This window comes from Aulonocara sp. 'chitande type north' Nkhata Bay, linkage group LG2 (genome assembly GCF_057382095.1).
Source record: "Aulonocara sp. 'chitande type north' Nkhata Bay isolate Kocher_YH1m ecotype deep benthic linkage group LG2, A_spYH_male_GT1.1, whole genome shotgun sequence".
In the NCBI taxonomy this organism is placed as follows: Eukaryota; Metazoa; Chordata; class Actinopteri; order Cichliformes; family Cichlidae; genus Aulonocara; species Aulonocara sp. 'chitande type north' Nkhata Bay.
Window position 1 is genome coordinate 37697441 of NC_141345.1, and position 11423 is coordinate 37708863.

Consider the following 11423-nt stretch of genomic DNA (forward strand, 5'->3'; position numbering starts at 1 on the left):
AAAGAAATAGGAAAAACTTATAAAAGACTTGCATCAGTTTTAGCTTGCTTCATATAGTGAATTATATCAGGCTTATATGATTTACTCATGAAAGTGGCCAGTTTCTCATTACTTTCATATATTGTTTTAGGAAGTTTCATTTATATAATTTTTCAATGGATCTTATATCTGTTTTCACTCTTGTATGCTTTTCATACAAGTTTCACACAAGACAGATGCAAACTTTATAAGATTTTTTTATATCTTTTCCATATGGGCTTTTGTTTTGTTTATTTTCAGCAGGTGATGAAGCAGATTTTAGCGTCTCTCTCTTTATCCCTCTTGTTCTGCCTTTTATAACTTAAATCGGATATTATAGTTGTAAGCTGCCCTAGAGCTCCCTCTAGTGGCTGCTTTGTAATATGGGTTCGGTTACTTTGGGAAAGGAAAAAATGAGAACGTGAAGAAGAAATAAAAGATGGCGGAAAGTGATACCGTAATGTTATCGTTCTAAGCTGATACGGACCTTAAAATGTTGTTGCCTTGGACAAGATATGTCTGTAAGTATGAATGTCGATAAAATAACTATTATCTTTTGTTTTGTGTAAAAATGGCACAATAATTTGTACATTTGAAAGTTTTATCTTGTTAGCTTGCAGTAAGAGTGTAACAAGCTACACTCAAAAAAATAAAACATTAGATTTACTTAAAAAAGTTATGTCAAGTGGTTCCACACAACTGCTTTAAGTAACTTTTAAGAAATGTTGTTACTTAGTTTGAACTCAATACTGTTAAGTTAGATTTACGTAAGTGTATTGGCTAAATGTAACTTAATTGCAATGCTTAGCTGATACTTATCTTTGTTGCTTTAAGCCTACATAACTTGTTTAGGCAATATCTTTGTAATACTGTTACTTAGCTGGTACATAACTTTTCTGCTTTAGAAGGACATAACCTGGTTAGGTAGTATCTTTGTAAAACTGTTATGTAGCTGCTACATAACTTTGTTGCTTTTGAATTATATAAAATTGTTAAGTAATTTCTATTCAATACAATTACAAATAAATCATTTACACTGGTTACTTCCATACAAAATAGCAAAGTTTCTTAAAAGTTACTTAAAGCAGTTATGTGGAACCACTTGACATAACATTTTTAAGTAAATCTTAGGGAGATCTTTTAGGAAGAAATGAAGACAGCACCCAAATTATCAAACACAATCCTGCCTTTAATAAGCACATTCAGTGCATATAAAATACTTTTTTCCAAGCACAACAGCTTAACACAAAGTGCAATCAATGCAACTTGTTACAAATTCCAAGTGAATATTTTGTGCAGAAAATGTAGATCAGTATAAAGTGCTAACCAACTTGTCGTCAAACTAAAATGATTAAAAAAAATGATCCAACAAAGTCCTGTCTTTACTAAGCACATTCAGTGCATATTAAATACTTGTTGACAGACCGAAAAGACTGTAGAGCCGTAGCTTAACACAAAGTGCAATCAATGCAGACAACTTGTTACAACTTTAACTAAATACTTTGTGCATAAAACAATATTTTACTTCAAAGATCAGTGAAGTGCTAACCAACTTGTCTTTCAACTGGTCCAGAAAGCATCCAAATTATCAAAATAAATCCTACATTTTACAAGACGTTTCAGGAATTATTTTCAAACACTGATAAGCATGAAAGAGCAAACTAAACTCATTTAAAACAGTGAAAATTGGCTGTTTTGTTCAAAAACTGTACTGTAAAACAGTGCTACTCAGTTTTTCAAGTTATGGTTACATCCCAAGTTGCAGACAGCTGCCAAATGTCACATTCTTTGAAATATCAAATCACAGCGGCCTAACCGCTAGAACTTTTAAAAATGTCTGTCATTTTCTGTATGTTGTCAAGTAGCAGTAGAAGAAGTGCAACACCAATTTTTTAAGTAACAGTATTTTGCTAAAATGCAAATGAACATTATTGTTCTCTAAAACTGGTGAATGTTCCCAAGAAACAGTACTGACAATGAAAAAAAGTGTTTATGAACAACTTAACTATACCTGAACGTAAAGCATTCAAACTAAGTTAAGCAATAAGGGCCTCCCGCTTCCTCCTCTTTATTCAAGGAGTTTGTTTCTGAGCACTTGAACTTTGTTTGATAGCTTCTTAGCATCAAGTCCCATCAGTACTTTCTGAAAAAAACTCAAAAGTGTACCTGAGGTTGGATGGGTAGCTCATGTTTAAAGTGTAGATCAGGCCGAACAACAACACAACAGCAGTGGCAACATCAGGAAGATCTCTGAGCACAGCGACACCCTCAATTATGATACCAATGTCTTCTACCGGGTCAAGGTCACGCTCTCCTTCTGGTTTGATGACGTAGATGCCAATGAGCGTCTTCTCCATTTCACTTTCGGCCTCATGGAAGTCCACATCCTAAAAAAAAAATAAATAAACATAATAATACAAGTTGCAGGGTTTCTTATTCCACCCAAAGTGGAAATTTGTCCATTACCATATTGCCAAGAGTTAGATAAGTGAGACCAATTTTCACTTTGGGGTGGAATATCCCTTTAAGCTGCAAAACAGTAGACAGCTCAGAGCGAGATGAGAGGTGTTGGTCCATCATCTAGATTACACGGCAGAACAACAAAGCAGAAAGACAGTACACTCAGCCCACATTACACCCCAACTGTAATGGCAAGGGTCACTCCCGCATAAGCTTGTGCTTTTATATCTCCAATAATGTTCTAATTTTAACTTTTTGTTATAATCTAGTGAATGTGTGTGAGGAAAAATTACCGTCGGTTAAATTTTTATTACTGGAAATTGTTTCTATTTGATTACTTGCCTGATATTCTTTGATCAAGCTGTTCGGATCTTCATTGAGGTAGACTGCAAGTCCTTTCATCGTACACACTCTTCTCATTGCAACTGTGTCGTTCTGTAAAACATAAAAGCAAATTTGACTTAGCTAAACTTTAAAGACATTTTCAGTTAACTTCAGCAAAATAAATGTATATAATGCTTTGAGAAAAAAAGTCCATGACACACTACAGAAGAACAACAAAATTTAAAATAAAAAAAATTAAGGAAAGAAGGAACATTATCATTTGAAAAAATGTGACGAGCAAAAAAAGGTAACCACAGGATCCCAAAAAAACCAGAAACCCGACCAAAAACAGCAGGATGAAGAATCCAGTGAGGAAGAGGATGAACAAGAGGTCACACCAAAGCCAGCCTGAACAGAGGATTTTTTTTAAAGTAAACCACTGAGTCCACTGATCTAAGGCTTAGGAGGAGAGTTCCAGAGTTTGGGGGCCACAACAGCAATGATCTGTCACTTTTGGTCTTTAGAGTGTTGTGCACTACCAGGCTTTGATCACTGGACCTCAGGGACCTGCTGGGGGTGTTGGGACTGAGAAGATCTCCATTGTATGATGGTGCTTGTCCATGTAAGGCCCTAAGGACCAGAACCAGGATCTTGAAATGAACCTTGAAGTTGACCAGCAGCCAGTGACGCTGGAAGAGAAGCGGGGTGACGTGGGTGTGTTTGGAGGACTTGAACAGGAGGTTTTGCAAGGACAAATGAAAAAACAGTTGTAGTACTAAGCCAGGGTTTCCCAAAACCCTGGTCCTCAGGGCCCACTGTTCTGCATGTTTTCCATGTCTCTGCTTGAGTTTGGGTCACTGAACTCGTGTGTTGCACAGTGTGTCACGTCTCTAGAGTCCTAAGAGTGTGTCATGGGCAGCCGTGTGCGACGGCCGAAAAAACGCACGGTGTGATCCCGGCACACAACAACCAACAGCAGAGGACATCCAGGACCACAATCTGAATATTACAGACAACACCAACAAGTACCAGATTCAAAACTGTTTGTAAGGTAAAGCATGTTGGTGCAATAGCTTTACTTTTGAGCTGATTTTATAAGACAGACCATCGCATCATTACAGAGTGATAAATCCGAATCTGTGAGCCGCGTAAATGAAAAGTGATAAAACTCAGCTCAGAGACCTCCCTTTATCCCGTCTTGGTTTGAAAGGTGCCTGATGGCAGTTTATTCTAGCTTCAGCTTTTCTACTATAAATGCCAAAATTCTCCCCAGGGAGCCGCGGCAAATCCCGTTTTGGAAACGCTACGGTCCTGTAAAAAACAGCTTTTAATTCTGGCAATTTTTTTTATGAAGTATCCAAATCAACTTAAAACTTTATTACTGTGACAACACTATCATGAAAAGGACAAAGAATAAACAATCCCATAATACCAACATTAAACTTTACCTTACAATAGAAGGAGACAACAAAATCATATGTATTAAAAGAGGGAATGAAGCATTCAAAAAAATTAATTCCAAACCTCATCAATTGCAGCCATGATTTCTGTGATCTTGCATCCAGATGTTCCTCCCTTGTTTCTGAAGACTTTGGTCAGTTTGGTTGTGTTGTTGTCCAGCTGTGCCATAAATGTGGATGTTAGCGGGACCGTAGTGATGCGCTGGAATTCAGCATTTATCTGTAAAATAAACAAATGTTTAGCGTGATGGGTTTAAAATATTGCATGTGGAGTGCATTTGCAGATCAACTGATTCAGTTACCTCACGTGGAGAAAAAAGAGCTGGCCATCGGCTTTTAAAGTCAGCTACGAAGGGCATGTCCTGAAGAATTTCTTGCCTCCGGTGAGGAAAGGTTTGGGCCATTTTTGCTTAGATGGTTTCATCGTTGTTCTTCTTCTTGAACTCTGAAAGCAGCACCAACCTTTCTTCTTCCTGACTCTCTCGGGTTTCTCCAGCTGGATAATCAGGGCAGAAATTCACCTCCGCTCTCCTGGGTTTCTTGACTTGGTTGGGATGCACATTACTGTTCCCTCTTCTTTTGAGAGAATTGATGACCAACTCACTACACCCTAAGTTCTTCAGTTTTCCACGATAGTTTGACATTTTATACTTCAAACTGATCTTCCATGCAGAAAATCCAGTTTCTGAACCCTTCTCTTTCAAGCATGGATGCTTTACAACCAAAGCTTGGCAAACATCACTAAGATTGCTGTCTGAAGGGTAAGCTTTGTACTTCATAATTTCTGAAGACAAGCTCTCTAAAATGTCAGACTTGAGCTTTGGTTTTAGGGTTAAAAGTGTTCCATTGGCTTGGAATTCCTGGTTGCCTTTTGTCAATTGCAGCTCTACATCGAAGCTAAACTCAGGTATGCGAAAGTCCAGTGGCCAGGCTTCTGATCGCAGCGTGGAGTTTGCTGAGCTAGAGGAGCTTGATGACCTGGATTCTGGCGATGACAGTATATCTGTGTCATAATCAGGGTTGTGGCCAGAGCAGGGGCTACCCAAGTTAAATGAGGACACACTGCTTTCATTACTACCAGTGGATGTTTCTGGTACACCTGTTTTAATCACTTTTATTTTGTCCATGTCTTTTAGATCAAATGTGGATGTCATGTAGGGCTGAACGATATATCGCATTTGCGATAATATCGCGACATGATCAAGTGCAATTTTCTAACCGCAAAGGCTGCGATTATACTCTGGACATGTCCAAATTCATGGGCTGCATCCTCCTGAGGCCGCATTTGTAGACCGATTACGTCACAGCGACGCGCCGAAGGCTGTCCAAATTACTACCATATCCCAGAATTCATAGCGCGGCCCAGCCAAACTCCAGTTTCCAACAATGGCGGCCGCTACTAAGTTTTAAAATTACTCATACTAATCTTTCTGGGTCACAAAATAAACTTTTAACATATTTTCAGGCGAGAAAGTAGTTGTGTAAACATCAAATATCTGCTCGGTTTATCAAGATATCCCATATTTGCAAAAGTGCTTCGACGTTTTCAGAGGCGTCTGCTACCCACCAGCTCGACAGCTAGCCGGGAGCTCGAGGGTTACTGATGCGGCCGAGAACGGCACAACTCCCGGCACATCATTTTCAGATCACCGCGGAGTTTCGCTGCTCGGGTTAAACGTAATATATAAGTCACTTAGACAACCTACAAATGTTATTGTTGGGCTTTTTTCAGTGTTTTGTTTGTTCGTGAGTAAATCGGTTTGGCTGAGATTAAAGTTATTAGATTAGATAAAATAAAACTTTATTAATCCCCCGGGTGGGTTCCTCCTTGGTTTTCACACAGCTGACTAAACGTCAAACAGAAAACTTATTAAACAGAAGTATGAGACAGTCGAGAATTTACACCAGTGTCTGGTTATATTTTAGATAGCAAGAAGCAGACGGCCGAGTTTATTAAACTCCACCGAGACAGCGGTGACGCTAATCAGAACTAGACCGTCCAATTTCACGCCTTTAAACTTTAAAGGCGTGTTTGTGTGTGTGTTTATACAATTGCTATTATGTTTGCACTTTATGTGTAATGTTACTGACTGCAGAGATCAGTAAGATGTGTGTATTTTTTATTTATTAGTTTTATTTATTTAATATTATTTTTTAATTGAATGACTGTCTAGTAGTTCACAGATGTCGAAAAACTGAGTGTGGTAAAGCCACTGATTTTGTTTATGTATATTTCTGCAATCTGCACATTGTACTGACTTTCATTTTAATGTTTACACCAGGGTTCCTTGTCAGCACTTTATGCTCAGATGTTTGTAAGCTAAAAATAAACTATTGTGTATGTTCAAATATACTGTTGTGATTGAAGAAGTTAAATAAAAATGTCAGTCATCAATTCATGCATCACCTCATGTCATCATAACAGAGGTCTGTCTTCCAGGAAAGAACAGTTTAAAATTAATGTAATATAGTATTGGCCATACTATATGATGTATTGCTTGTCTTTGTTTAATAATACAGAAGACAAAGACCTTAAAAAATAATCGCATATCGCATCGCAATCGCAATATTGGGGCAAAAAAAATCGCAATTAGATTATTTTCCATAATCGTTCAGCCCTAATGTCATGTTAAGGAACTGATTAAAATCTGTGTCCATGTACTGCAATCTGAACTGTTCAGAAACTCCGCACTGATTTTCAATCTCCGCTTTGAGCTCGTTAACATTCTTTGGTATCCCCAAAGGAAGGGTTAACTTGAGTGCGTTGTTCTCCCCCAGGATTATCAGAAGCTTTGTTGGGGCTGTCATTTCTGATGTCCCAATCTCCAACTGTTACTCTAAAAAATAAGTGCAAGAACATGAGCAGGTGGTTCCCAAACTTCAGTACATGTTACAATGGTGAAGCAGGTATTTTTTTAGTGGTATTCAGAATTTCGCAGCACAATTTTTTTTCTAGTATTTTTACAAGGCTTGAAACATATCCGAGTAGATTTAAGTTCTGGTCCAACTATTTTTAAGAACCAAACTTTGAGAAGAACTGCTATACAGCACAAAAATTAAATCGGCAACATGGACATTAAAATTACCTGAACAGTGTATGTATCTCTTTAATGTAACCATGCGAGAAGCTCCGACTTGGTAGTCACAAAGTGGATAACAATCCACCAGATCCTCATGTGCAACAAGAGAAATTTCCTTTGGAGATGGGTCAATTTTGAAGGATCCATAGTGTTCAGTGTACCACGAGCTCAGTTTTTTTACTATAAACACCAACGAATCTGCCAAAATACACATCTGCAGGATTTCAGCAAACTCTGGCAGACCCCCCAGTGATCCATGTACTATTAACATGCCCTTCCTGTAGTAGATGCCCGCAACAGACACACTCTGGGCAAGGCTAACTACAGCTGTGTCAGGGTACTTTTCAGCAAGACAATGTGCAATTTCACGTTTGAGAAGTTCTACTGGGACTGCCGAGACTCGTGAAACCTCAAAAGTGGCTTTGCTACAGCCTGATGAATGCATGTAATGGCCAATCATGAGCTGGTGATTGGTTGACAAAGACAGGGTTATGTTTTTGAAGCAGTTTGTGTGTCTAGCAACTTTTTAAAAAAATGTGTGCTTTGCCTCGAATCTGATTGTCCATAATAAGGCAAGTGGACCAAAATGGCGAATTATTGAGGGATAATGAGCCAGAAAGTGATGTTTTGGCAATGGTCTTCTATCTGGGCATACTTCTTTGTACCTTTGATGGTGGTCTAAAATCTTACTCTCCAGGTATGCAACTGAGTCACTGTTATGAACAGGACACACAACAAGCTCAACAATATTCTTCAAATCTAGTAGAAGTTCCCAAGCTGGTTCGTTTTCAGGTATGTGTTGTCCAATAATAAGTGGCAGAAGTCTTAGTAAACACCAATTTTCATGTGCATTGCCACCAACAGTTTTTTTACTAAGAAAATTGTGAGGCAATTTCTGAGGACGATTAGTCTGATCCCCTCCTTTGTAGGGAAATGACTGAACAAGTCTATTTAGATTTTCAAAAGTGATGTACTTCTTGCCTATTAGTATTCGAAGGCACTCAGCTATCTCAAAAGGCACAATACCTTCAAAAAGGTCATGTGCAAGATCAGGGGGGAATCCTGCAGTGACCTTGAAGAAAGACAGACTGTCTGCCAAGACACACGAGCTTTTCACACCACAACAAGCTACCCCTGTCTCACGTGCAGTTGCTATGTGTACACGATGGAGCTCCTCAGTTCTCAGAGAAAAGTCACTATTTGTAGCTTTTGATTCAATTTCTGAGCGTGTAGCAGTACAAAACCTGCAAAAGTAATCTCCAGAAAAACTTTCCACAAAACCGGCCAATCCATGAGCTCCGAGGCTGTCTGCCACTACATATTGGACAGTGCCTTTAAAGTTGACCCCTAAATTGTCAATGAACACTCCCTGCTGCTCTAAAATGACAAGGTCTTGCAAAAGTGGCTCAAATATTTTTGGATAGCCAAAGGTCCTAAGGTCCTCACTTTTGCACAAGAGAGCCAAATAAATAGAAGAGAGGGATGAATGACTACCTGGTGGCAAGTTACCTAAAATCCAGTAAACTGAGCAAAGTTTATGCTTTTTCCGTGATGTCCCCAATGGATTGCAAATTTCGAAATCATCAACATAAAGACAAATAGAGATTCTTAGTTCACCGCCTGAGAAAAACTCATTATTTTGAAAATGTAGACCATCTTTATATGATGTATACTTTTCCTTATTTACAAAAGGATTCTGATTGTGGCTAGTGACAAATTTGTTCAGTATGTTTTCTTGTTTAAATATCTGCTGTAATGATTTTAGAATAGGAATATACTGAAAGGTCCTCTTGCTTTGGGAGTCGAGAATGTATTCAATTGGATCAATTACTTCAAAATGTTTTCTGTAATACTGTCTGCGTTTGAAGGCAGTGGCAAGTGTGCCGTCCTTTTCTATGGCTTTTAACAAAGGGTTAAAAGAAACTGCCTTTGTCAGTTCTTCAATAACAGGCTGGTCTAGACAAAGGTTATGATTCTTGAGTATGTCTACAATTACTTGATTTGTCAAAGGCACTGATGCACAGCTTATCAGGTAGTGCAATTCTGAAAGCAACTCGTCAATTGCTATGCTGGGAACATGAAAATAGTTTTCCAACTTAAGTAAAAGAGATGCAAAATTAAGTTCTATTACATTTGCCAAATCTTCAGTCTCACTTGTAGTTGTATCGTGATCAATATTTGCACTTATGTCCTCTTCTACAATAGTGTCTGTACTGTCATCAGCTGATGTTTGGCCTACAATAGTGTTAGCAATACCGATTTTAAAGTCTTTTAAGGTATAAGGATTGTGTTTCCTATTTCGATGAGACAACCCTCAAACATGCAATGCACAGTCTCGTTACATTTTAGATGGTTGTTAATGTGAGAAAAATACTCCTGCTCTGAAGCTATGTTGCAGCAGGAACACAAATGGCAGTTAAATGTTGCCAAACTCACAGACTTGTCTAGAGTTCTTTGGGTATGTGATCTGCTTAAGTGGCTATGTAGAGCATTCCATGTTTTGAAAACACAGACACAATCAGAATAGGCACATGGATAATGCTGTCTACTATGAACTAACCTGTAGTGTTTTAATAACAGAGCTCGTGATGACACCACTTTTTTGCACAATTTGCACTGCCACATCAACGTATCTGGGGGAGAAGCACAAAAGACATTTTCATTACACTGTCCCTGAAAAAACTAAATAATTTGCACATTGTTAATGTTTCATATTAATCAGTTTTATTTTTAATATTGTATGCTACAACAATGAATTTATTGATCTACATCATCACCACTGCATATTGTGTAAATGTGTGTGTAATCTGACATTAAAAGTCGAGTGAGAAATCCCATGGACATTGTACAACATTAATGCAGTTCATCTTACACCAGCTTACTAAATGCTTTCTGCAAGCTACATCAAAACGTAAGCTGAAATATTAGACAGAAAATACACCCTAACCTGTCTGCTAGCGAGGAGCGCTTCTCCACTGTTGTTGGCTAAAGTGCAACGCAGTCAGGCGTCCGAGTATAAACTCGGCGCGAAAGTGCGTGCCGGACTGAATGCGCTGCCTGTACCGACGCATACCGACGCTAGCGCTACACTACATTTGGGCTGAAAACAGAGCTTTGCTATTGCAATGGAGTCCCCTCCAAAATCATTTGGAAACTCACGTGCAGCGAGTCCACGTTAGCAAACCTTTACCGGGCAAAACCCTGCCTGTACTCTTTTCTTAGTAGCACTTGCGACATTAACTGACGTGTGAACATATATATGTAGACGGGCTTTACAAGAAAAATGACTTCTTACCTGATTTTTGGACAAAAATGCGGCTGAACCAGTCCACATGGCGAAGAAAAAGCAAGCTTGAGAAAGAGGGTGGTGCGCATGCGCATTGGCCCTTACTTAGGCGGGCTCTGCACGCAGCAGTATGTGCAGAGGGACAAACCTGTGAATTTACTCAACAATGTTACGTTGACACAGTTCAATGACTTTGTGTAACAACAAAAAGTAACAACATTTCATTAAATTTGCACAAACACTTTAAGAATTTTTGCAAAATCGAGTTTATTAAGAACAAACAACAAAATCTACTTTAGTAAAAGCAGAGATAGGCTGAGTTCATTTTTTTGAGTGTAGTTTACATGTTAGTTAGCTAATACAGTATTTTGTACTTTCAGTTTTACGATGGTCAAAGAGAAGGCAATGGTCAGAGGCCATTCTTCAATAAATCAGCGCAAAAAGGAAAATAAGTCTGGTTATTGGAGCATCGTTATCTCGCTGTCTAGCTGGTGAAACTAAGAGACTCAGGGCGAGGACAGCATACCTCTTCTCCTTTATTTTTCTCTTCCTCTCCTTATGTTAACTTTCTTCCCAACTCTTTTCCTTTTATTTCTCTTTCCCAGCCACAGTCCTGTGTAATAACTGAAAATAAAAATAATCCTAATAAAAATCTAATAAGCTATGACTACCAAGTGGACAAGTATAGCAAAAGCCCTCCTCTTAGGAAAAGTAAATCTGTTGGCTATTTTTCTTGATTGATACACTGTGAGACAGGACGGGCAAAAAACACAACCCAACAACATGTAATTTATT

The 11423-nt window shown here is 38.5% G+C and overlaps 1 protein-coding gene and 1 long non-coding RNA gene across 2 annotated transcripts; both read right to left on the reverse strand.

Annotated features, from left to right (window-relative positions):
* Window positions 1–1035: 1035 nt before the first annotated feature.
* Window positions 1036–4749, reverse strand: LOC147338393 (uncharacterized). The gene is made up of 4 exons (XM_086261873.1): window positions 4565–4749; window positions 4327–4482; window positions 2821–2913; window positions 1036–2405 (listed from the first exon to the last, which is right to left on the reverse strand). The coding sequence occupies exons 1-4, from the start codon at window positions 4664–4666 to the stop codon at window positions 2142–2144; spliced, it is 615 nt and encodes a 204-aa protein (XP_086117999.1). The 5' UTR covers window positions 4667–4749; the 3' UTR covers window positions 1036–2141.
* A 1762-nt stretch (window positions 4750–6511) lies between these two features.
* On the reverse strand, window positions 6512–10677 carry LOC147338394 (uncharacterized). Its single transcript, XR_015124706.1, has 3 exons — window positions 10638–10677; window positions 9903–9975; window positions 6512–7099 (listed from the first exon to the last, which is right to left on the reverse strand). It is a non-coding gene; the product is annotated as an uncharacterized LOC147338394 (long non-coding RNA).
* Between the last annotated feature and the right edge of the window lie 746 nt (window positions 10678–11423).

Coding starts and splice junctions, on each gene's coding strand:
- LOC147338393 (XM_086261873.1), bottom strand. CDS start 4,666: ATGGCCCAAACCTTTCCTCACCGGAGGCAAGAAATTCTTCAGGACATG. Junction 2,914..4,326: donor TCATGGCTGCAATTGATGAG/GTTTGGAATTAA, acceptor TATGTTTTACAG/AACGACACAGTTGCAATGAG. Junction 2,406..2,820: donor GCTTGATCAAAGAATATCAG/GCAAGTAATCAA, acceptor TTTTTTTTTTAG/GATGTGGACTTCCATGAGGC.